Source organism: Caloenas nicobarica, chromosome 2 (genome assembly GCF_036013445.1).
Source record: "Caloenas nicobarica isolate bCalNic1 chromosome 2, bCalNic1.hap1, whole genome shotgun sequence".
Taxonomy (NCBI): Eukaryota; Metazoa; Chordata; class Aves; order Columbiformes; family Columbidae; genus Caloenas; species Caloenas nicobarica.
The window spans coordinates 66,942,234-66,968,183 of NC_088246.1; the positions used below are offsets into that span (position 1 = coordinate 66,942,234).

Below are 25,950 nucleotides of genomic sequence, written 5' to 3' on the forward strand. Positions count from 1 at the left end.
GTGGAATTTGGGGCTGATCTAAGAGAATGGGTTGTGCCAGCTTGCATCACCAAACCCTAAGCACAGCAGATATCCTGCTATTTTAATTGGACTTAAGTGAAAAGTACTTTAGCTCTGAATACATTATCTTGTCTGAACTAAGAAATTCAGCAGTTGTAACTGTGGGGTATTGTTACTTAGGAAGGTGGCATTAGAGAAGGTCTCTTGCAGGGAGCAGAAGAACGGGGTGGCAGTGGAAGATGGGCACGTGGCTCCATTGGAAACTCTTTGCGGGTCTTCTGTTTCTCAAGAATCATGAAAACACTACAACAACAAATGAAACACCTTTTTTCTGACAAATTAAACATATGGACTATACAAAAGGAGAATTTGTAACTTCTGTTTGTTGGGAAGAGATTTTGTAAAGTAATTACAGCAATCTTTAAACCTCTAGAATATGCCAATGAAAATATTCAACAGGCAGTTTCGAAAGTGATCACTGATATTGGTATATGCTGCAGCATCTGCTTCAAAAGCAAGGAGAGTTTTGCTACCATTATATTAATATAAGTTTATATAGAAAATGTACTGGAGGTGTACTTAAAATGTGACTTAAAGTGTGTAACTAACTAAACAAATATTTAACTCCAGTATGACAGCAAAGCTACATGTAATTAAAACACAATCCCCAAATTTCTTGATGTTTGTTAGCTGGAGAAGTACTTGAAATACATTTCCAATGCAAATGACTAATCTCATTGGATTTAGTTGATCAAAGTGATTACTTTTATTGTAAGAAAAGCTGACTGATCTTTTTACTTTGTACTCCTCTTTACATTGTGTATTTCTCACTTCTCTTCAATCTATTGCCCTCAAACCCACTTCTTTTTATATTTGAAATTGTTGATGTATGGGAAAAATGAATATATACATTGCTCCTCCCTTTTAACCTTACCCATTTTTATTCTTCCAAGTCCTCCTCTTAAATTAATTTTGCACATTGCTATCCTATTTGGTTTTTACAAGGGGAAGAATTTGAAGTCTAGTCACCAGTTTCACTTTGAAAAGTCTTCAGCATGTACTGGAGGCTAATGGACCAACTTCCAATATGTACAAATTAATGCTGGTCCCGCAATGTGAAAATGTAACCTCCTTTCTGAAGTGAATGAGCACTAGCTCCACCTCACTTAACTAGGACCTGAGTTTGCTGATTACACTGCACAGTGTGACAGCTGGAGATAAACAGATAACAGATTTACAACTAAAGTTATTATGTAGGTACGTTAAATTTATGCACTTTATAAAGTAGTTCTCATTTTTACTACGTGATAGAAAACACTGGCTGATTTTAAAAGCCATCTGGACATGATCCTGGGCAACCAGCTCTAGGTGGCTCTGCTTGAGCAGATGGGGTTGGACCAGATGGCTTCCAGAGGTCCCTTCCCACCTCAACCATTTTGTGGTCCTCTGAAAATCAGGAGATATTTCACAGTATTGTTGTAATGTTCAGCGATTAAATACCTTTTCACAACTGTTTTCCCTTAATCTCAATCTTTTGCTTAATCTTTTCAACATATTCATAGTTTGAAACACTCTGCAATTATTTGGTGATGCTTTGTTGCAACAGAAGTTTAACGTTGATTATGTTGGAGCCATTGGGCATTTCCCTTTTGGCAGAGCCATATTTCATTATTTTATTTCATGAATTATTACACAGCAGCTAATAACTTTATTTTAAATGCTGCATTTTAACATCCCTCTTTGCACTTCATAATAACATTTTTATATCTACTATGAATAATTTATCTTTCATAGATGGCTGCCCTTTCTTCCATTAATGTTTTTGTCTTGCCTACACCCTTAGTGCATATACAATGGTGCAGAAAGTAAATGGCTAATGAATTTACATCAATTTTTAATAATAGAAAGTTGTCACCCAAAAGCCCCCATAAAACTAAGTATGTTGGAATGTACTTATCAGAGTGTTGACTACAAAGATAAATAATTTTTGTGGCTACTACTGAAAAAAAAAATATTTTTCTATCAACATGAATATTTTATTAGTATTACTTTTTGACAAGATACCGGTCAGTCTACTGCTGTGGCCTTCAGACACTTCGCTGGGAGTTGGCCAACACATTGACCTGCATGTGATCAGAGGGCTGGAGCACCTCTCCTATGAGGACAGGCTGAGAGAGTTGGGGTTGTTCAGCCTGGAGAAGAGAAGGCTCTGGGGAGACCTTGTTGCAGCATTTCAGTACTTCCAAGGGGCTTATAAGAAAGATGGGGACAGACTTTTTAGCAGAGTCTGTTGCAAAAGGACAGGGGGTAATGGTTTTAAACTAAAGGAGGGGAGATTCTGGCTAGACATGAGATAGGACTTTTTTACAGTGAGGGTGGTGAAATACAGGCACGGGTTGCCCAGAGATGCCCCATCCCTGGAGACATTCAAGGCCAGGCTGGATGGGGCTCTGAGCAACCTGATCCAGTTGAAGATGTCCCTGCTCATGGCAGGGGCTTGGACTAGATGACCTTTGAATGTCCCTTCCAACCCAAACTATTCTATGATTCTATGATATAAGCTATATGTAGACAAGAGTGAGATACCAAGGCTAGTGGCAAAATTCCCCTATGTTTCCATGCAATGAGTACGTCATTCACATGGTGAACACTTAAAGAAACACTAGTTGAAGTAATTAGTTTGTGAACCCTTTGGAAATGGCCTGAGCAAGGCCAGGACTACCTTGTGGGGAGGTGGAAGCCTGAAAAGCTGTGCCCGGGAGATGGCAGGGCTGGTAAGGAGTAGGTCCTGGTGTGCCAAGGATGGGATCCAACATGGCCCCACAAGTCTCCACCGCAGTGCATCCCCTGCCATGAGCCGCCTCCTGCCTGCTCTGGCCACAGAGCCACACCAGGTGTGGCCGCACTGCTTATGTGACCAGTTGTCTTGGTCCTTGTGGCATGGCTGTTACCTGCCAGCACAGGGGATCGACTATGTTTCCATCTTGTGTTCAGTAGAAACAATCTGCCATCATGGCAGGAGTCAGAGCTCTGTTTTCTGCTTGACATGGAGACATCTGTTAGACACAGGTCAAGGGACCAACCTAAGGAGATGCACCTTCCACCAGACCACCACGCTTCCCAGTGCCATGGGCATGACACCACCACACGCCCACACAACATCACAGTAGGGGTGTCCCATGGGGATCACGGCCCAGAACCCACATCCCGGCTCCCGCAGCTCCTCACCAGGCCACCCCGGCCACCCTGAGCCCCAGCCCCACCATGGCCACCAGGCCTGGCAGAGGAACACCAGGATGGGATGGTGTCAGCTGTGACATATGGGGCCTCCTCCAATGGGAAGCCTGGCTGCCAGGCCTCCCTCGTCCTATTGGCTGGTGGAGGTGGGCGGGGCCTCCAGCCCCCAGCAGAAGCAAATGAGGCTTCACCCAACATTCCACCCAAACCAGGAGGTGGCTGCTGAGTGGTCACGTGGTGACCTCATGTGATGGGAAGGTGTCATCAGGCTCCTCCCACTCCAGCATGACGTCACGCATCCAGCTCTCGCGAGAGCCCCCTGTGGTGCCCCTGGCGGGCGCAGGCGGGAGCGGCAGGTGACAAGGGCACAGGTGGGTCCCGGGGCGGGAGGTGCCCCCCACCTGAGGCCCCGCCCCCAACCGCGCCCAGCTCCCCTAGGGAGCCAATGGGAGCCCCAGCCCAAGTCTCTTCCCATTGGCTGGCTGCCTGGCATGCAAATGAGCGCCGACGTCACTTCCTGGGGTAAATCGAGCGCCATTTTCTCTTTCTGGCTCCGATGAGGAGCGGGTGGAGGTTGGGGAGCGGGCGCGGGGCGGCGGGCGCTGCGCGCGGGGGCTGAGCCGAGGTCGGTCCCGAGGTCCCGCGGTGCTGATGCTGCCGCCGCCGCCCTCGCGGTGCGCGGAGTGAGCGCGGCAGCAGGCGGCGGCGCAGGAGGAGGAGCCGCGGGGCGGGGCGGCGGGCACGGCGCGGCGCGGCGCGGGAGGGGCGCGGCGGCCGAGGCGGCGGCCGGGCCGGCGCTGTGAGGAGCGGGAGGCGGAGGCTGCGGCGCGGGCCCGCGACCCGGCAGGCGGCGGCGGCGGCAGGAGAGGCGGCGGCGAGGAGGCGGCAGAGCGGCGGCGGGCTCCCCCTGCGGCCTGGCTGGGTAGGTGCAGCGGGGTGAGGCGGCGGCGCCGGCAGGCGGCGCTCGCAGGCGGCCCGGCCCTGGGGGCGCGGGGAGGCGGGGACGGGGGTCGCGGGCGTGGGCGGGGCGGGCTCGGGCTCCGCAGGGGCGGCGCGGCGGCGGCGGGCGTCGGTGAGCGCTGGCTGCAGCGCGGCTCCCCAGCTGGGCTCCGTGTCGGCGCGCCTTGGAGGGGCGCTGAAGCCCGGGCTGCACGTCGCCGGGGGCTGGTGCGCTTCGCCTGGGAGCGGGCAGGGTGGGTCCGGGGAGGCGGGAGCCCGGGGCACTGCTGGGGGCTGTAACCCCCCGTGGAGTTTTCGATTCTCCGGCCCGCGAAGCACTTGGGGGCACCGGAGGCGTTTCTGCTGAAGCCCCGCGGTGGCTGAACCGCTCCAGGCGGCCGGGGCGGGGACGACTCCTGTCAGGCCCGAGGGTGTTGGCCCGGGGCTACCAGCTCCCCTGCGGGCACCGGGCGGGCAGTGCCGGGGCTCGCTGGCGGGGCCGGGCGGGCTCGCTGGCGGGGCCGGGCGGGCTCGCTGGCGGGGCCGGGCGTGCCCGCCGTACCTCGTTTCGCACAACGGTGTCCGCCCCGTTCCCCTGCGGGCCGCCCCGGGGCAGCGATCCCCCTTCCCTGGTGGAGGCGATCGGTCACTGCCCGGGGATCGAAAGTGGAAATGAGCCTAGTGAGGCTGTTTAACACAGGGAAGACTCACTGCTTTCCGACTGATGTTTACTAAGCAGCTGTTTAGGACCATATATATTTTTTTTTTAAATTTCCATCAATACTTAAGCGATGGAAGTTCTAAGGGACCAAGTCAACAAGTTGTCTCAAAGTCTGTGGATGAAAAATCTTAATTACTTCTAGACAATACAGGATATTTGAAACATCTTATGGAAAAGTGCAATGTGCACGGGAATAGTATGCATGCAAAATTAGAACTAAAGTCTTAGTGGAATGCAAAACTACGTTAAATATTCTTGTGGTACTTCAGCAATGAATACATTTTGAAAATGAATAATGTAAACAAATGTAACCTGTACAATGCAAATAATTAAAACCATTCGAATATGCTTGCCTTGTGCTTGATAACAGGTAGTGTGAAGTTCTTTTTGTTCTGATTTGTGAATGGAGTGAAAGATAGGTATTTGATTTTTGCTGCAGAAATTTATAGTTCTGTACTGTCAAATTTATGAACAACTCAATTTCAACTAATAAATACCTAAGTTCTGACAGGTAAACTATTCAGGGGGAAATGATTTGTTTTCCTTAACAGTCTTCTATAATAAAAAATATGTATTTGAACCCCTAAAACTTTTAAAGAGTTACCATGAAATACTTACGAAGATTCTCTCTTGGGATCCCAAATCCAATTTATATTCTAGATGTCTTAGTGCTCCCTTAATAAGTTTCAGTTTAATTTTGAACAAGAGGATTTCTTTAGAGCAATATTTAGGCAAACTGTAATAAGACCTGTAATTCTAGTATTCATTTCATGAAAATTTTGTTAAAAACCAGCAACAAAACTCCCCCTAAATTATAGCAAATCTTGAGACGCAGTGAAGAGGACACAAACACAGTTTTTTAATGCCTTATGTTTTACCACTGGGAAATCCTTGGTTTGGGTTGTCTTGCTGAATGCTGGTAGAGCTGGGTTGTGTTTAAACACTTCTGCTGAAACCTGTAGCACAGCTTATGTTTTTGAGTTCTGTCTCCTTGCTGAATTATTTGGGTCACGTGTTATCTGTGCTGTGGATTGGTCTGTGCATCTGTGTGAAGCATCTTTGAGTCATACCAGGCTGACCAGTGTGGTACAAACACAGGTGGTGGTGTTCTTAGGGGAGCCGAGCTCTGTGTATGACTCTTCTGCACACATATGCATGGGGCTGATGAGTCCTGTGGGGTTGAGTAGGGTCCACATAAATGCTCAAGTCATCTGGAATGAGTTTGGGTTCTGCTTGGGGGGTCAAGCTCTGTGTGAGTTACAACTGCTCTCGGAAGGCTCTGTGAGTTTGAATGGTGTAGTCCCTTCTAATTAGTCTTGGGTAACAGAAACTTGATTGCGTGTTAATGAAGCATCACAGCAGTTATTCAAACCACAGTAGCTGAAGTTAGCGATCTGAACTTGTTCTGATTTGGCTTCTTGGATAAGATGCAGTTTGATACGCTGGATCTTTATCCATGTGATCATATATCTTAATGATTTTTACTGTGGTAGCAAATACTGAATGATGGTCATCTTTGGATTAGGTGACTGTTTTAATGGGTATGTGATTTATAGCCAAGAAAATAGGAAAATTGTCAATATAAAAGATTTATAATTCAAGACCCCTAAAGGTTTCTGATTTAGTTGCACAAAAAGTAGATTTCTATTAAGTTGCACTTGGATAGAATTTGGAATTTAAGAAGATGAAGTAGCGTTATTTTGTTGACCAGAACTAGTCTTAACAAGTTTTACTAATTACTTTTTTAATGTAGTCAGTTTAATTTTAGTTTACAACAAATAAAATAATAAACAAGAATGGTATCCATTCTAATCAATTAACTGTTTTTCTTTCCAGGAATTAAATCTTTCAGAGATGTTAAAACACCTAGAGAAGTTGATAGGAAGCTATATGCATTTCTTCCCTCTGCCTCCAAAGGCTTTGATGGTGTCAGCATACTCTTAAATCCGGTTAGGCCTTTCTCAGAAGGCACAGATAAGAATCCAGGTAACGGAGCCGACCGTGTAATACGCAGTTAAACAGATATCTAGGTATGACTTCTTGGAGGGCTTGTAAGCTAATCAGAAACAAAACTAAAGTGATGAGAGTAAAGGCAGCATGGCCAAGCTGAACTCATGTCTAGGTGGGTTTTCAGGAATGAAGCAGTTAATGTTTTCTCAACTAAAATTGAATTAATTTGTTGTTTACTAAAAAGGAAAATCAAGAATTCTTCATTGGTGCGTGTCAGCCCCGATAACTGCTGAAATACAAGTTGGTAAACAAATCTTTAAAAATACTTGCCATTCAAATATTCCCAAACCTGAAAGTCTTTATAAAAACGTCTTCCACACTTACTCGCTAATCACAGTTTACTAGATAAAAAGGTATAAAAACTAGAAAAGATTGAATTTCTGAAGCAGATAATACGGAAGGACAAAATTCCATAAGCCTTTCATGATTTATCTACTATAAGTGGTTCTGTGAGCAAGGGACTAGTGGCTGGCTTCCTAGGAGCATGTCTGGAGATCTGTCTTCTGTGTAGATTATCTGGTGTCTAAAAAGGGTTACATTGCAGCCTTTTGTGGATAGGGTTTCTCTGTATTTACCTGTTTTCCTGAAATCTCTAAAAATGCTTGATTATCTAGTTTACTGCAGGGTTTTGCGGATGTATTGCATGCATGTGGAAGGCACAGTTGTGTGTCTTCCTTGTTTCAGCTCCATACCAGCTTCATATTTAGTTTGGTTGCTTAGTTTCCTTAGGGACACAAATGATGCTAATTTGATTTAAGGAAGAAAGAAACCTTTCACTGTGAGCACAGTGCATGGCTGGAGGAGGTTGCCCAGAGAGGCTGTCGAACCTCTGTCCATGGAGGTTCTCAAGACTTTACTGGCCAAGGTGCAGAGCGCCCAGGTTGCAATTCATTGTTGAGCCTGCTTGGAATAGGAGTCTGGGCTGGGTGACCTCTTGAGGTCCTTTCCTCAGTGAATGAATGTTAAGAAGTAGACGAAAAGGAAAGCAAATAGGAACTTTTCATTTTGTGGTGACTTCTCACTTTGAAGTGGTGCAATGTTAGTATTTTTTGCCTTTTTTTTTTGAATGCAGAGAAATTATAATCGAGGATAGTTACTTTGCAAACTAGTAGTGTTTGTCTTTGACTAGGAAGATGCTGTCCAGACTGTTGCCTTGTTGTTTAGACTAGTATTAAAATACTACAGTACTACTTGGAAGAGAAGAGTTGCATCTGTGATGTTTGTTGAAAAGCGGAGTGTAGTTGGATGTATATGATTACAAATGTTGTGGAAGTGAAGGGAACCTTTAGTGTTGCATAGAACTCCAGTTCGCTCTACCATTATAGAAGTGTTACCTAAGTGAACAGTAAATGCAGGAATAGATTCATGGATAAAATGCCTGAGCAAGAGTTGAATTACCTTTTTAGAACCAAGTTTGAGACATCTCCTGCTGCAATGAGTCTTTTAGTTTGCTGTTAACTTGCTTTGGTTTGGTTAATGAAAAGGTACTGTTGGTGAAAACTCAATAGATTATAACTTTTTTTGGAAACTACAGTTAAAAGTAGTTTAAGATAAATTTGTTTTTTACGTTGCCAACAGGGTAAAAGGTTGAAGACTCTTGGGCTAGAGTAACTCAGGTTTAACTTTACTGTAGTGCTTTCATATTGAATTGCTAGTTAAGAATGGGATGCATACCAACTAGAGATTAACTGTAGTTATGCATGGAAAGAAAGTGCAAGCTAAAGTGAAGAATGTTAAAAATACAATAAAAAATAAATTAGTAGTGGAAGAGTATGGATAATAAACTGTATAGTAATCAGTGAATTAACCTGAGGGCTTGGGGGAATAAGCTTGAAATTTTGTGACCTTTATGATGGGGCATTGTTGGTCTAATGGATACAGAGAATGTTACATGAGTAACTTAGAGTATTATTCCCAAGCTGTTTGTTAAAAAGACCAGCTGAATAACCTTGCATGTGATACAGAGATATAAATATTTTTTGATTGAAGACCAGCTACTTGAAAACTGGAAAATAAGTAATTTGTATTCAAGTTTTTGTTGTGGGGTTTTTTTGTTTTGTTGTTATTTGTTTGGGTGGGTTTTTTAAAAATTTTTCCTGGATTAATGACTTCTATTTCAGAAAGGTTACTGGTTAAGAAAAGTTGAGATACATGGCTGTTACATGCTATACCACCTTTGTAGACTAATGTTTCTTTTTTATGAGATAGACATGCCTCAAGAAATGTCTGCTTCACCTTCTTCAGCAGCATCGGTGTATCAGTTAAAGGACTGAGATGGAGGAACAGTTTCCAGTGGAGCCTGACATACTGAACCACATCTCCTGGCTGATCTGAGCATGGTGACATCCTGTCAGCTCTCTTGTTACCTGCAGTGGAGTTGGTGCGCGTAACCTGCTATCCCAGAGGGACTGATCAGAAAGCTTTAACCAGAGACTACACAAATTCCTGGTTGACTTCACTTTAAAAAGAGGATTTAACATGAATTTTACTCCTTGGATTTGATAGAATGGCAGACTAGTTACTCTGATTTATTCCATTCTGTATAGGTTCGTGTTCCACATCCAACCCAATGGTATCAGAATGCCTTCCAGACTCATTACTACTAAAAAATACTAGAAAACAAGACCAGCATCTGTCAAATGGGGCTCCCTCTCCGTTTCTCTGTAGGCACCTTTCCTTTGGGGGGAGAAGAAGAGGAGAATAGCATGTGAGTTGTTTTAATTTTAATTAAAAAACCTCAATTGTATGTTCCGTACATAAATTAAGGTGGTTTTTTTTCTTATGTAATGGTATACAGAGTAGAAAAAGTTGGGCGATTTTGTGGTTTTTGGTTTTTTGGGGGTGTTTTTTTTGGTTTTTTTGTTTGTTTCGTTTTGGGTTTTTTGTTTTGGTTTGGTTTGTTTTGGTTTGGTTTTGTGGTTTTTGGTTTTTTTTTTCCTTTTGGTGAGGCTTACTAGTAGCTTCTGTTTTATGTGGGACAGGTTTTTGCAACTGTTTAGAGGTAAGTCTTGCCTTTCAAGGCAAAAATTTAATGCTGACAATGAACATGCTTTTTTTAAGAAGCTTTTCAAGATATTCAGGACAATCAACGCTGAAGTACTGTTTGGGAATTTTCTTTATTTTTTCTGTTTCTATTTGTTAGAACTTGTCCTGGATGGGTAAATTGTTTAGCAATAAGAACTGAGATATTTTAAACTCTCTTGGGTCTTCTGCCAGCTGTTTAAGAACAAAGTATTACCTGTGAAGCTCACAGTGACCTTTTTCAGTGCAGGGTAGTTTTGTTGTATTCTGTGCCCTTTTAAATTTCTTAAATCTCAGTCTAAATTGCATTCTGCCATAATCTGGAGCTAAGCCCATGGGGATACCTTTAACACACTGGGAGTTGAAGATAAGCTAAGCCTGTGGGGTTACCTTATGATCTACTGGAGCTCAAGATAAGCAGCTGATGCATGCATAGCCCAGCTGCATGGGAGTGATGAAAGCCTAGCTGTTGGGGAAGTGCTGGACTCTTCCTGGTGGTGTGCTTTAGACAGCTGCGCAACCACACTGCAACAACCCTTCATATAGGTGACCCGCAGCAGATAATCTGTCTTTATAATAATCTTGCTTTAGTTGTCATCCTCCTCTGTATTTTGAACTCCAGCTATCATACCACAACTCTTTGAGCCCAGCCAGTTTCTTGCCCAACAAAGACTACAGCTATCCAAGCCATGAGCAGCTGGTTTCTCAAGGAGAATGCTGTGAGAGACAGTGTCAAAGGCTTTACTAAAGTCCAGGTACACAACAGCCACAGCTTTTCCGTCATCCACTAAGTGGGTCACCTTCTCACAGAAGGAAGTCAGTTAAACAGGACCTGCCTTTCATAAACTCATGCTGGCTGGGCCTGATCACCTGGTTGTCCTGTATGTGCTGTGTGATGGCGCTCAGGATGATCTGCTCCATAATCACAGCTTGATGGAGGGAGCAGGGTAGGGTATAAATCCATGTCCTGGAGTAGGCAAAGGTGATAGAGCTATGTGAATTTCTTCAGAGGAGGAGACCTGAAAGCATATGGGTATTTACAAATAGTGTCACATTTTGGCATATTTAGCTATCGATGCCATATGTGAATCACATTTTGTTTCTACTGCACTGATTTTTTTTTTTTTTTTTTTAGTACCTTATTTTATGCCAAAGTCCATATCAGCTTACAGCAGCAGAAACTTCTGCAGGAAATTTAGGTTTTGCTGGCAGTCATGTTTGAATCATGTACATACATGACAACAAACCAAATTATTACAGAGGCTTCTCATCTTGACTCCAACATTCAAGGTGAAGGGTGTAGAATTCTGCCTTCCTAAATGAGATGGCAGTAATTTTCTGAATAGAACTTAGTACAATTCTGGTATTCAGGTTTTCTTACCAAAAAAACCCCCAAAAACCAACCAAACAAATAAACCAAAACCAAAAAACCTGAAACCAACAGAAAACCACAGCATAGCTACCATATAGACACAAAGTGATCTGAAAGAAGAAAAAAATTGTCTAGATATTTGTCTAGGTAGGAGAGAAGAAACATTAAGGATTTCCACCCCAATTGAGATTGTTTCCTTTAAGAGGAAGTGTTGTGGTTTAATGTGAGCCAGCAGCTAAGCACCTGCAGTTGCTCATTCACACTTCCTTCTCCCATGCCCCTTATGCTGTGGGAAGGGGGAGAAAATCAGAAGAGTAAAAGTGAGAAAGCTTTTGGGTTGAGATAGAGGCAGTTTAATAGGTAAAGCACAAGCGAAGCAAAAGAATTCATTCTCCTCATCGGTGAGCAGGTGTTCAGCCGCCTCCAAGACAGCAGAGCTCCATCACATGTAGCAGTTACTTGGGTGGACAAACACCATCACTCCACCCCCTTCTTTCCTCCAAAATGTATACTGAGCATGATGTCATATGGCATGGAATATCCCTTTGGCCGGTTTGGATCAGCTGTCCCAGCTGTGCCCCCTCCCAGCTTCTTGTGCACCTGACACAGCATGAGAAGCTGGAAAGTCCTTGACTACTTAGCAACAGCTGAAACATCAGTATTCTTGTTCTAAATCCAAAAGGCAGCACCATCCCAGCTACTAGGAAGGAAGTTAACTATCCAATCAAAAACCAGGACAGGAAGCAGGACCTCATTAATGTTTATAAATATATAAAGGGTGAGTGTCACGAGGATGAGGCCAGGCTCTTCTTGGTTGTGGAGTCTTTCTCTGGAGACATTCAAAACCTGCCTGGACACATTGCTATGTAACCTCATCTAGGTGTTCCTGCTCTGGCAGGGGGATTGGACTAGATGATCTGTTGAGGTCCCTTCCAATCCCTGACATTCTGTGATTCTTTGGCTTAAGGCCTTTGGGTTTTCAGGAATACTTTTTTTTGTTTTAATACTGTTAAATGCAAGTGGCTGTGTTCAAGTATTCCATCAGTGTTTTGTATTTCTTTTTCAGGAAAAGTGCAAAATGTTTCAAATTCCTGTTCAAAATCTTGATAATATCAGGAAGGCTCGAAAAAAGGTGAAGGGCATTCTTGTGGATCTTGGGCTTGAAAGCTGCAGGGAATTGTTGAAGGTAAAGCATTTGAAATAATGTAAACCAGTCTGAAATGTAAACCCTTGGAAAATATTCACTTTTTAGTGTATATATGATACTCCTCTTCCACAGATCTTCATGGTGGGGTATTTACTTGAAGGATTACTGCTGACTGGCTACTTGTATGCCAGGTGTGGAATTTAGTATTTTAGTCCATAACATTGAAAGAAACTATTTCTCAGCAAGATGTGTTATAGATGGTGCTGCATTCTCTATTAGTAATATTTCAACAAAAGGAAACAGTACAGCTTTAGCAGAACACCACAGACTAATGAAATGTTATTTGTGTACTACACATAAATATTTCTGTAATTCTTTTAAAATCACAAGCAAATGAAGACTTGAGTCTACTAAAAGGCATTAAATTCTCTCACATCACATATCAAGGGCAAACCTCTGAAGGATATGCGAATTGTCAGTGTTTGTGAAAATGGACAAGCAATTAGATGCAGTAATCCTGTTGCAGGCCTTTAAACTTTGTGTCCAGGGAAGAACATCAAACTTGTTTTATTGAGTGGTAGTTCAGTTCTTCATCAGAAGTGTATGTAAGTGTACTGGGATGATCAAGGTGAACCTAGTACCATTGTTGCTGCTGTGAGGAGAAACTATTGTGCAACAAGCAGGAGGAATTCACGCCATCAGATTGGCAAGACTAATACCAGAAAAAGTGCAAACACAGTAATGCAGCTTAGTGGCTAAATAAATAGCAGTGTGTTTCAGCCAGCTGGTACACAGGCTTTTTTGGCCGTTCGGTATGTTCATGACTTCACATTGACCATAGCCAAGAGTTTAGGTTAATTTTGTGTGATGGTGCTAAAGTTAGCTAACTCTCTGTAGGGGCCCTGTTGTGTCTTCTGGGGTACTTTTTCTGAAACTGTGTAAGTAAACAATTAGAACGTGCTTAAGATCTACAGGCATAACTAATTCTGGAACATTCTTGGTTATTGCAGTTGAACAACGTTTGCTATATCTAAATAAATGTTACAAGGCCTCAGGAAAAGATGTATTTGTCTAGTAATTTCCCTTTTTTACTGTTTTTGTGTTGTATGTTGTTTTGTAACTAAACCTCTAAATCAGAAGCTGTTCTGTCTTGACCCTTTGACAAGGAAATGTTTTAATGATCCTAGGTTTTTTGCTATGAAATTGATTGCAGTGCAACTTTTTGATTGCATTATGAGGTTTAATGGTGAATGAGAATAAGGTGTTTTGTGTTTGGTTGGTTTTTTGGGGGGTGGGGTTGGTGTGTGTTTGGTTGGTTTTGTTTCATTTCTGATAAATGGTGAGGAACCCAGGTAACATTTCCATTTGGGAAAAAGCTCTATGACATGTGGGCCAAAAAAATACTGTTTTAGTTTTTTGCGAATAATTCTCCATCAACCAAGTTCATAAGTTCAGTTTGGTTTGTGTTTTTTACAGGAAATCTAGGACTGGTTTTAGTGTGACTTTAGCAGCAAGAAGAATGGTTTTTTTGAGCTTGATTTGTACTTGACTCATATTGATGATAGTATTTCTTTTTGGTAGACTAGCGTGTGTGATATTTTAATATGTGAGAATTAGCTTAAGGTATAGTTGCTTGATGTGGTGTGGGGTTTTTTCCTCTCTCCCTTCAAATATTGGTTTCTAGACATTGTCATTGTGAGGAGCCTGGAGAGTTTAGGAAATGGTATGAAATTATGTGATACAAACTTACCTGCTATCTGGTCTTACAACTGATCTTAGACGGTTCTAATAAGGCACAACAATGCACAGTAGTTTATGAGGAAGGTGAAGGAATTTCACGTACAACTAGTATCTCTTTGGAGCCTGGAGACCAAGTGGATTCTTGTCACCTTTTCCTGCTCGTGTTTTCCTTCCCTCTTCCAAGTGAGAAATGTGGAAGGGTATACCAAGTTAACCTCTCAAAGCTTGCATCTGCAATGTCAGTGTGGATCTCTGAAAGGAAGAGTTCAGAGTAGCTGTTTGCAACACGAATTGTAGTGGTAAGAATGGTTGTCCTTCATTGGTGAATACTTCTTTGCGGGAAATACCTGTTTCAGCAAAATGATCCGGACTTACTGTCTGATGTTCAGGTCTAGGAGCATCTCTTGGTGGACCGTACTCAAACCAAAAGCAGAACATGTTTGGGATAGGCCATAAACTTCAAGAAAACTTTTAACAGTATGTAATTCACTCCAGTGCTTCAGCTGAAGAATTGTTAGTAAATCTTGAGTCTCTTTAACAGCAAAGCATTGTGTTCTCTAAGGCTGTGGGATTTCTCTTGTTCCATACAAGGGATCTTTTTAAGGTGGTGGTTTTGTGTGTGTGTTTTTTTTTTTTAAAGGAAGGTTTGACCGAAGGGCAAATAGATGTTTTATTCTGTGCCTAGATGTTGATTGGAATGGAAGGTGTTTATTTTTGCACTGAGCTCTTCAGGATTCTCCTTAAGGAAATGTGCGGGTTGAAAAAGCTGGAAAACTTATTGGAAACTTAGCTACATTTTTCTAAATTCTTGAATAATTTCATTTAAATCAAATTGTCACTGGCATGCTTTTCTGGCTCACTATAATCTGTTATACACACAAGGATGCTCACATTTGCATGGTGTGGACAGGAGCCTAGTGGAAACTGAGCCTGCATTAGGTAGGATTGTGTATTTGTTTGACTGCTAGAAGCTGTATCTTTGTGTTGCTCAGTATATTCTGTGTTGCTTGTAAATTTCACATGAATATTGCATTGTTTTTTTTACCACAAACTATTAGATTTATGAATTGCACTGCTCTTGAAGGTGATCTGATCTTAAATGGTTTTTCTTGTGTGCATCTGCTGTTCCAGTGGGGTTTGGTGCAGAGACACCCTCTAAGCATCTTGCAGAATTTTGAGTGAAGAGGGGTTTGTGAAAGGCAAGGAGAGTGTGTGTGGGGAGGAAGCAATGCTAGTTTTGTGGGTTAAGCCTGGATTCATAGCCTGTGTTTCATCTAAAACACTGTAGTGTGCTATCGAACCTAGCCTCGAGTATTCAGAAATGCCTGTCAAACAGGAATCTAGTTATTTTTTTCACTACGTTGGCATTTGGGTATGTGCTAGCCTCAGAAAATTGGAGAAGAACTTAAGATTTTTTTTAGAGTAGCAGCTGGCTTTGGCTTGAGGAACATAAACTGTTCCGATGGGATTGATGAGAAGAATGCTGTAAGGAAAGGTGTTTACCCTGTCACGGTTTTTCCAGACGTGATAATATTGTTGCTTTTATAGCTTGGGGAAAAATACTGCTGCTCTTTGAAATAAGCTTCTGGGAATGTCTTTGTTTTTTCAAGTTAAAAGCATAGCAATGCTATAAAGATTTAATACCAAAACCTGTTGCAAAATAAACCATAGTGGTAAGTTAATGAATTGAAGTAAATAGTGAAATAATACAGATTTAGGAGGAGGAAGGTGGAGGGAGAAAATGTCTTCCAGTATTTGCTGTGAACTTGGCTAGAAGCAATGGAATTAAAGGGTAAATATTTTCACTCTTACATTATTTTCAATAACTATGTAGTGTTCAGAATTCTTATATTACAAGGCAGTCAAATGAACAAGCATTTGAGGTAAAATAAAGAGAGGTGAAAGAAGTAATTTCTTTGAACTGAGTTTCAAGATGTGTATCTGAATGCTGTATGGACTTTCATTCTTTGTGGTTTTTCCTTTTTCCTTGCTCTATATTGAGACTATTGTATTTAGAACAGACTGCAAAAGCAGATTATTTCATGTTTTCTTTTTTCTTTTAGAATCTTGAAAGTTTTGACCCAGGTGAAAAACACTTTTGTAACACTTCATGGAGTGATGTCTCTCCTTGGGAATCTGTGGGCAAAAGGAAGGTATGTATATTTTTGTTAGAAATTCTGGGTAAATGTGCATGTGGAGTTTCTGATTTTCAGAAGTCCTGGAAAAGTTAAAATGCACCTTTTTATGGTAAAAAAAAAAAAGCTTTAACATCTAGTTAAATAGCTTTAACTACTAATTGGGGAAAAAATTTTCATCTGTGTTTTTCCCTGTAATGCATCTGATTATAGGGATTGTACATGCTGTTTTAAGGATACAACCTTGAACATCAATATATGAGATGTCACACTGATGTTCTGCCTTTTTAGCTTAATCTGTTGCATAGGTTTAACATGCTCTTGTATACAAAATGCTGCTTGTTTCATTGGAAGGGTGAAAATGCAATTGCATAGATGTGAGTGGATTAAGCTGAAATTATCCTTAGCGGCTTGGGTTAGGGTTGCAGTTGATTTATGCACGTGAAACAGCTTTGAGTTCTGTATAACTGGAATCTCATGTGAAGCTAGAATCTACAAGAAAGGCAAAGTTGAGATGAACAAAACAAATTTTATATTCTAGCAAGTTTTTAAGATACTATGTAGACCATAGGAGTATCTCCAGAAGAAAAGGTAGTATTTTTCTCAGTCTTACCGAAGAGTCTTAGGGCTCTTGATGGCTTTCATGAGGAAGGCCTGTCAACAGCAAGTCAGCAGTGGTGGGTCTGCTGTTTTCATCCTCAATCAACAGGTGATGGTTTAGAATAGGGTTGTGGTGGCTTGCCAGGATTTTTTTAGTCTGCCTTTACCATATTTAAAACAAACTGAGGCTGCCAAGTGCGATAGCTGTGTTTAATAGTCCTCAGCGTACAGGCTAACCAAACACAATCTTTGCCAAACTGTCATTTAGGAGGAAGTGATCCCTCCCCCTCTTCAGGACCTTTGTCTGCTTTGTCTCCTAATTCTCCTTTCCTGAAGTTGGGTTCATGCATTTAAGACTGGATGTTCATCTGTTCACATGAATTTGTGGATGAAAAAGTCAAATGTGACTTGTTGTTTGACTAGGTCTGTAAAGACAGATTGCATTCAGCCTGTTACTGCCACTTCAGATAAGGTTCACGGTTACCTTCAGCCAAGGTTACCTTTGGTTTAGATGAATGAAATCCTGTTAGTGGTTATGATGGTATCTTTTTTTTTTTTAGATACTTATTCTTTTTTTATTTCTTCTTAATACACGTGAAAAACTTCCTTTATTAGGTCTCCTGACTCCAGTCAGCGTGTTACCTGAGCTCTAGCCTTGCTGATTGTCTTTTTTTTTTTTTCCCCTTTTTCTCTGCCTTCAGACTAAACAGTGTTGGAGATCTTTTGTATTAGATGAGCAGGGGAGGTACCCCTTCTCTGCAGACATGAAACAGGGAAGAAGAGGATGAAGACAGAGCAAGTGAAGCTTCCTGTCTGAAACTTACGATGGTGGTTTTTTTCTGTATTCCTTCCACAATCCTTTAGGAAAAATGATTAGCCATTTCTGTGAAAATGGAAAAGAACTAAAAATCATGCACTAGAGAGGGGATCTTCTGACTCAGCTGGTCAGCATGACCAATAGTATCTATATCTGTCTGAAAAACAAGATTGGAATCTCATCTAATGAACTTCAGTGTAGAGTTTATAATGGGTTGCTGTGGAACAGATTTGCCAAGCTGTATTTTTTGTATACTAAACTTGTTGCTGTCCATTTTCTTTATGAAACCATGGTTTCTTCATATATATCATTCACATATCTTGGCATCATGCTGCCTTGGTTTGGGAGAAAAGAAGTTGGTCCTTCAGGATGTTCTATTCCAAAGTTGTTACCATAAGGGAATATAAGTTGTTTGAGCTACACAGGAAACTTGGTAGGCTGGAGAAGATGTTTATTTAGATGAGTTGGTTGTTTCTACCATTAGTACTTTTTTCAGAGACACGTTAATAATTCTGGAAGAACTTTGGTTTTTGAAGGCTGTTGTGTCTTTCTGCTTGTCTGTAGATTGTGGGGAATGTGAGACTATACAGTGGAAAGTGTTAACTGTGTTCTGGGGTATGTTCTTTGGAGTGAGGCTAATCAAGTTTTACTAAATGCCTCTTTTAAATCTTTTTTTATTCCATTTGTACAGTTTAGGATTGTGTGTTGGTCAATCTCTAAGGCGCTTCATTTTACCTAAGGGGCTTAGCATTCTTTTTTTGTCAAATTTTCTGAGACAGAGATGTCATTAGTAGACTCTGGTAGCACTTGCAAACGTAAGAAGCAGCTTGGATGTGTAAACAAGGAGAACATGCTGACAAAATTATTTTCTAAGGTGTCTGTGTGGAAGAGCTCCATTTCATATAGAAAACATCAAAGTAGCAAACATCCATATACTTTTTTTCTGCTGAAACAACTTTGTTGGATTTTTTTTTTTTAGCTAAGTAGTGGGACTTCAGGATTTGTCTTAATTTGATAGAACTTGAGGTATGGAACTTTTTTTTTCTTTTGCTGATATCTCATAATTTTTACCTCCATCAAAAAATAAATGATCTGAGAAGGCATGGAACATTATTTCCCCTAGACTTACCAGTATGCAGGTACTGGGGTGGCTTCTTGGTGGTATACTGCAGTGCTTGTTTGTATAAGAAGTGAAAACATCATTACTATGCAATAGTAAATTAGTTAAACACTTGGACCACTTACTTGTAGAGTGTTCTTGCTGCACCTAACAATTGTTCAGACTTGGCAGCAAGGAAGTATTGACGGTGTATTATATTATGGTATAGGTTTGTGGGGACAGAAAGACCCAAACAAGAAATGGGGTATGTGTAGGGACATAGAGAGTGTATGGGCCCAGTATTTAAAAGCATATAAGCTTTTCTAAGCCTCAGACAACAAATTAAAATAAGCAGTCACCTCTCTTTGTCACCTGCTAGTGAGGTGCAGCTTTTAATAATGCTCTGCGTGCTTCATGAGTTCAGTAGTGTCAGTGGCCTTTCTCTACCTGGTATATTTTAAAAGTGAGATTGAAGCTGCTTCTAATTTGCTGTGGTGCTGTTTACTGGCAGCTGAGGCCAGACACCAAAAGAGCATAAGTAGAGGATAATTTAGTGACAACCTTCACAGTGTACCCCTCAGCAGCCTTAGCCAGACAGTGGTTTTATCTGACCCAGTCTTTTTAATTTGGGGGTTAGATTTTGGTTAGTATCTGGGGACTGTTTTAGTCCTGGTAATAGACAGCACCTTCATGACTATATGAAATGACAAAAAAAACCCCAAACAAACAAACAAAACCACCTGCACAAATTCTTGCTACAGTTCTTTCCAATGTCTGTGACATGTGGGTGATCTAGCTAGGCTGGATACTTTAGTGGTGGAACAGCTGCTGTTCCCTTTGAATGGTGTCTCATAGAAGGGGCAGAAGTCAGTTGGGTGAAAAACACATCTGAGGCAAGAGACAAGTTCCACTGGATGGATGTTTGAGAGTGCAGATTTGTCACCTGGAGGTTGCTGTGACTGATTCTATAGTTTTTGGCAGGAGCCAGGCTTAACTTTTTAGAAAGTTGATAAGAAAAAAATGTTTGACAGGGCTTCCAGTTTTTTGGAAAGAGCAAATAATGTTAACATGAAAAGTAATGCTGTCAAATGATGTGTAATTGAGGGAGCAAACCACAGTTTAGTGGAAGATAGTTTAGTTTTTTATACAGTTAAAATACTTTAGTAAGAAGAATCTATATGCTATATAATGAGTGTACTAGAGGAAATTTCTTAAAGAAATTGCTGTGATAGGATGTCCAATATGTTGAGATAATGTGTGTCGGTCCCAAAAGAATGTTCTTAAAAAATTAGGTTTTTGTGGCTCTGGTAGAGGTACTTTTGGAGAGCTTTCAGGAAAGGGTAGAGTATTGAAATACACAAAAAAGCTCCATACCCCTTCTCTCATCTTCTCAAGTAAATTGGAGGTGGACCTGAACTAAATAAAGCTTTAAAAGTATTGTATTAAAAGGGCTGCTATTCCTAATTGCTAAGGTTTCACCTCTTGTGTACTGTGACAAACAAATACTACTTAGCTTGTTCTGCGATTCCGATCTTTAGAAAACAGGCTTCAGAATTACTTCTTGTGAACTGTAGAAGTGAACTCACTTGAGACTTTTTAATAAATTATAAAGAAGCAGAAAGGGCACAAGTGTTTCTCTCTTTAAGTATGTAAGCTTTAAGTCTGCTTTTCAAACCCCGATTTCCATGAAAACGAAGAGATACATTCTATACATCTGATTAATGCATTTTTGACATGTGATAGTGCAGACTACTTTCAAACAGGTAATGGATTTAGAAACTGGCAGTTTCTAAGTGAATGTTTTTGTTTTGTTTGCAGAGGTACAGAACAAAGCCCTACTGCTGTAGTTTATGCAAGTTCTCATCAAAATTGCTTACTTCGTTCAAGAATCACTTGCACCGTTACCATGAGGATGAAATGGACCAGGAGCTGGTGGTTCCTTGCCCAAAATGTGCATTTGCTTCTGATCCCAAAATAGTGGGAAAACATATCCGGATGTTTCATTCATCTAATAAAAGAATACAGAACTATACAGTCAGCATTTTGGATGGCATGAAGCAATTCAGGAGTGACATCATAAACTTTACATGTCTAAAATGTCAATTTACAGACACATTGTATTACAATATGAAGAAACATGTGCTGATAAAACATTTTCAAAACCTAATAGGTACGTATTTTGGCCTGAAACGTGATGAAAGTAAAGGGAATTCTATTGAGCACTACTGTAAAAAATGTAATGCTTCTGCAAACAGCCCAGATTCTTTAATGTATCATGTCTTGACAGCTGAAATACACCGAGACCTTGAGAACAAACTTCGGTCTGTGATTTCAGAACATATTAAGAAACCAGGACTGGTGAAACAGATGCATATTGCTCCAAAGCCTCCCCAAGGCGTGGCAGTGGCTGCTCCATCTGCAGGGCCTGCTGCTGCCCCAGCAGGTTCCGTCACAGCTCCCTCTTGTGTCCAGCTTGCATTTCCACAGAATAATCAAAACCAGACTGCGATGCAGCCAAAACCAGTTAAAAACACAGTCAGGTCACTGACTGTTCCAAGTGCCTCTGGTAGCCTTCCACATACAACTTCTGCTCCGGTTGTTACCCCGTCGCATGTTACTCTTGTATCTAGCAATCTTTCTGTAGGTCAGAGTAATGTTAATATTCAGCCGTCGCCATCCCAGCCTATCATTGTTTCCCATGGGCTCCCCCTCAATCAGCCTGTGGGGACTGGAGCTGTTCCACTTAATCACTCTGTTGGAACCATAAATAGAACTGTGGCCCCTGCAGTTCTTCCTCTTAATCAAACTGTGGGGCCTGGGATCTTTCCTATTGGTCAACCCATTGGTACTATAAATGATCCGGTTGCAGCTGGGACGCTGCCTGTGCCTCAGCCCATCAGCCCCATGAGTCGGCCGGTTGCATCGGGAGTTCTCTCCATCAACCAATCCCTTGGGAATGTGAATGGACCCCTTGGTCCCAGCGTCCTTCCTGTGGCGCAGACAGTTGCATCAGGGGTTCTCCAGCTTAATCAGCCTGTTGCCTCTCGGGTTGTTCCTGTCAGGCAGCCTGTTGGAGCTGGGTTTCTTCAGCTTAATCAAGCTGTTGCCCCAGCAGTCATGCCAGTAAATCAGCCAGTTCAACCTGCAGTTTCTCAAAATGCAACTTTTTTGACTGCAGGTTCTATACTTAGGCAGTTGATTCCAACTGGTAAGCAGGTTAATGGAATACCTACGTACACACTTGCCCCAGTTTCTGTTACTTTGCCTGTACCTCCTGGTGGTGGAGTAGCAACTGTTACTCCACCACAAGTGCCCATCCAATTAATGCAGTCTGGGACAGTAACTCAGTTGTCCCAGTCACCGGCTGGTGCACCCTCTCCTCCAGTGGTTCTAACATCTCAGAGTATATCATTGCAAACCTCCCCACCTGGTCCTGAAACAAGTCAGGCTGTCAGACAGGCAAAGCAATGGAAGACTTGCCCTGTTTGCAATGAGCTTTTCCCCTCAAATGTCTACCAGGTGCACATGGCAGTAGCCCACAAACATGGTGAAGTAAAAATGGAAGAAAGCCCAGAACCTGACAAACTTGCAGCTTGTGCACCCTTTCTGAGGTGGATGACAGAAAAGACAGTCCGGTGTTTCTCTTGTAAATGTTTTCTCTGTGAGGAAGAGCTCATGAAACATCTCTTGATGCATGGCTTAGCTTGCTTGTTTTGCACAGTTACTTTCCATGACTTACTAAGCCTTGTGGAGCACAATAAAACTATACACAATGGGAAGAAGCAGTTACATGCAGATTATAGCAACAGAGGATTTCAACTAGGTAGCGATGCTCAGGGTGACCTTGTATTTCCACACTTTGATTTCAGTACAGTGTTACCAAAAGAAGACATTGGTGAAAGAGAAGTACATTTGGCAGTGCTTGCTGGACTAAATTCAAGGACACTTGTCCCTGTTTACATCAAAGTGAAACCTCAGACAACAGAAGTGAACAACAGATGCAAAAAAAACGTGTTAACCTGTCCCTTTTGCTTTGGTACGTTTGTTAGTAAAGAAACCTATGAAATGCATTTGAAAGAGCGGCATCATATAATGCCAACTGTACATACAATTTTAAAGTCTCCTGCTTTCAAGTGCATCCACTGTTGTGGTGTGTACACTGGAAATATGACTCTGACAGCTATTGCTGTACACTTGCTCCGTTGTAGAAGTGCTCCCAAAGACAGCAACTCGAGCGTGAAGATGCAGCTCGAGCGAACTGAGAAGAAAGAGCTACTGTTTGTGAATGGTGAAAAGCAGGTTTCTCTGTTAGTGAAAAGAAAGCAATCGGATCCCAGCTTTGATGCAGAAGACCAAAGGAATAAGGAACAGCAGCCTCTGAGCATAAGTACTGGCGTAGCTCTGTCACCAGAAAGAGAACTGAATTTAGGGGTAGTGCCTTTCAAACGACAAAAGATTAATACTAGGACTGAGATAAAGAAGCTTCTTTCTAGTGAAGATCTTCGCATTCTCGCAGTGGATCCTAAACAGTATGATCACAATTCATACGAGGCTCAAAAGCAGTTTTTGACAGACTATTTTCATGAGAGGCCATATCCTTCTAAAAAAGAGAGGGAATTACTTTCCTTGCTGCTATATGCATGGAAAATTGATGTTGCAGCATTCTTTGGAAAAAGGAGGCATATATGCTTAAAGGCGATAAATAATTATAAACCATCTGTGCTGCTGGGTTTCAGTATGTCTGAACTGAAAAATATTAAGCACAGTTTGAATATAAAAGATGAACCATTAGATATGTAAACAGGCTTTTTATAATCGCTAAAAGCAATCCATAATTGCATACTTACCAATTTAGCAGTTTATAGTATGACTTGTTTTGATTTGCAGACTGGCCTGTTGAAGGGTGCAGAGAAGTACAGAAAGTCTCGTTCAGTTGTGACTTATTGTGAATGGCACATGTAGTTCTGTATTTGAAAAAGCTAAAACCATTAGACTTACACATCTGGAATTTGTTTTAGCTTTTAACTTTTTCTGGAGTAGTGATTTTTTTTTGTGTGTGTGTGTGGTTTTTAGGTTTTGTTTTTTTCTAATCTCTTTCTTCCTCTCCTGGATCCCATTACACTTTTTATACCACCATGTAAAACATTTGTCCTGTTAAAGCCAAATTTTATTTTATTTTTCTGCAATGTTATCATCTTTTCTAAACAATAAAATGTATAATGTTGGTTAAAATACTGAGGTAAACTATGTCAAAAACATCTATTTGATTATTTGCATTTTTAAGTCCTAATTTTGTTTTAACCTATTTTTGTTTTATCTACTGAAGAAGTGATTGTAGCCTTTACATCCATTATCCCTTCAAACTCCCAATGCACTGATAGCAATAAAATACATGGAAATCCTTTTTTTCCTCAGTCAAAATAGCTATGCCAGTTAAGTCTGGTGACATGTGGTATCTAAGTAGTATTAACATGATGGGGATTGAGGGGCTTGGGAGTGCCTATTGAAGTGTTATAATTAACTGACTTGAAATGGTTGTGTTATTATCTGTTAAATAGATCTTGCTAACCGGAAGTATTTGCTGTTTTTGTTGGTGTTGAAGCCTGGTTGTTTAAATACCTGTTGTTCAAAGCCTGGTAGCAGCATTTGGTTTATTTTTCAAAAAGCACCACTGCTTTGGAGAGTGCCACATTGCTTTGTTACGTGGAGTATATGGCTTCTGTGCGCGTCACTTGCCTGTAGAAGCTCTGTCCAAATATCACCAAAGTTTGGTGAAACATCTGCTTTTTATTTTAAATTGCCGTTGCATGAGGTAGTAACAGAGCAGCGCATCCTCCCCAGCAAATTAAATGTATGGCCTGACGTCTTTTGAGTCAGAAACTGTACAAACTGAAACAAGATGAATTGGTAGCATCAAACCTCTAAAGTGTTGAGTACCTGAACCAATAATAGTCACATAGTGATCTTTTTTATTGTCATGTAGAGAGTTAACAATTATATAAAAGCCAAACAGACTATCTTGATCAATATGGATTAGCATTCCTGTTACTTCACTTGAGTTGAAGAACAAACTTGCAGTACTGGTGGCCACACTGAGGCCTTGTTTACTATTGTCCTTTCTTTCTGGATACACTTGGTTTCATCTGGCTTGTGAAACAGTGCCTACAATATTCATTAATAGCCAGTTATATAATAACTGATAATATGCATTATTTTTTCTTCATCCTCCTCTCCCCACCCTTCTTTCCCAGAAGAAGAAGAAAAAGAGCGGGCTCTTCTGTTAGCTCATTTGTGCCAATGTTACAAGGAAAGGGTGATATGCCCAAGATTATTTCTGGTTTTCTAAGTAGTAAGCATACTTTTGCCCCGTGCAATAGTTTTTAAAGCAGATACAGGATTGTTCTTTGTGCCATTTCTAAAAGGGCATATTATAAGCAGGATTTAGTGACTGTCTACCTGAGGTTCTGTAAGCTGTTTGAAATTCTATTTTGGCTACAATCTTAATGTTTGCATATTGATCACTTCGAAGAATTTTAAGGTATATATGTAACATACAGTTAACTTAAACTGAGAGAATCTGCTATTTGGAAAACCCTAGCCATTTGATAGCAGTATTGAACAAACATTAGCACCATTTGTGGGATTTTCCATATGCCCCACCCCAAAGAAGCAGTCTGTTCCTACAGCCTAATAATAGCTCATTAAAAAAAATGTATATAGGTACATTTGGGCATAGTACAGTTCATGAAGCAGTTTGAAGGGCTCTGAGTGAGGATGAGGGATGCTCTATAGAAGTTCTGAAATCCAGCCACTCATTTTCACTCTTCAAACCTTGATACTGTGAGCCCTGTCATCTTTGGGGTAGTTCTGCTGGTATTGGTGAAACCCCAGCAGGGAGGAATTTGGCAGCAAGCATCTGGGGAAGGCTTGTCATGAACAGTTAAAGGTTGTTCTTACAATAACAGCGTGGCTTAGGGTGGGTATCTGGGAAGTCATTTCAGTGCCTTGGGGCACCCACGGAGCAGTCCAGTCTTACCTGAGTTTTCCTACATAGTGTCTTCTGGTGATGTTAAGCATTTTATTTATTGGACTTCGGTTTCACAGATTCAAAT

At 41.3% G+C, this 25,950-nt stretch overlaps 1 protein-coding gene across 5 annotated transcripts; it reads left to right on the forward strand.

The window, feature by feature from the left end:
* Positions 1 to 3,710: 3,710 nt before the first annotated feature.
* ADNP2 (ADNP homeobox 2) lies at positions 3,711 to 25,950 on the forward strand. 5 transcript variants are annotated; one of them, XM_065629426.1, is made up of 7 exons: positions 3,800 to 4,159; positions 6,734 to 6,883; positions 9,116 to 9,287; positions 9,454 to 9,614; positions 12,367 to 12,486; positions 16,251 to 16,340; positions 20,657 to 25,950. In XM_065629426.1, the coding sequence occupies exons 5-7, from the start codon at positions 12,379 to 12,381 to the stop codon at positions 23,636 to 23,638; spliced, it is 3,180 nt and encodes a 1,059-aa protein (XP_065485498.1). In that variant the 5' UTR covers positions 3,800 to 4,159; positions 6,734 to 6,883; positions 9,116 to 9,287; positions 9,454 to 9,614; positions 12,367 to 12,378; the 3' UTR covers positions 23,639 to 25,950. The 5 variants fall into 5 exon arrangements, with proteins under 5 accessions (XP_065485496.1, XP_065485498.1, XP_065485494.1 ...); XM_065629422.1 differs by having other exon boundaries at positions 9,116 to 9,614; XM_065629424.1 differs by lacking the exons at positions 3,800 to 4,159; positions 6,734 to 6,883 and adding an exon at positions 3,711 to 3,759 and having other exon boundaries at positions 9,116 to 9,614.

Excerpts from the sequence above, each read along its gene's own strand:
- ADNP2 (XM_065629424.1), top strand. The coding sequence starts at position 12,379 with ATGTTTCAAATTCCTGTTCAAAATCTTGATAATATCAGGAAGGCTCGA. Across the intron at positions 12,487-16,250 it reads GCTGCAGGGAATTGTTGAAG|AATCTTGAAAGTTTTGACCC; the intron begins GTAAAGCATTTG and ends TTTTTCTTTTAG. Across the intron at positions 16,341-20,656 it reads AATCTGTGGGCAAAAGGAAG|AGGTACAGAACAAAGCCCTA; the intron begins GTATGTATATTT and ends TTTTGTTTGCAG.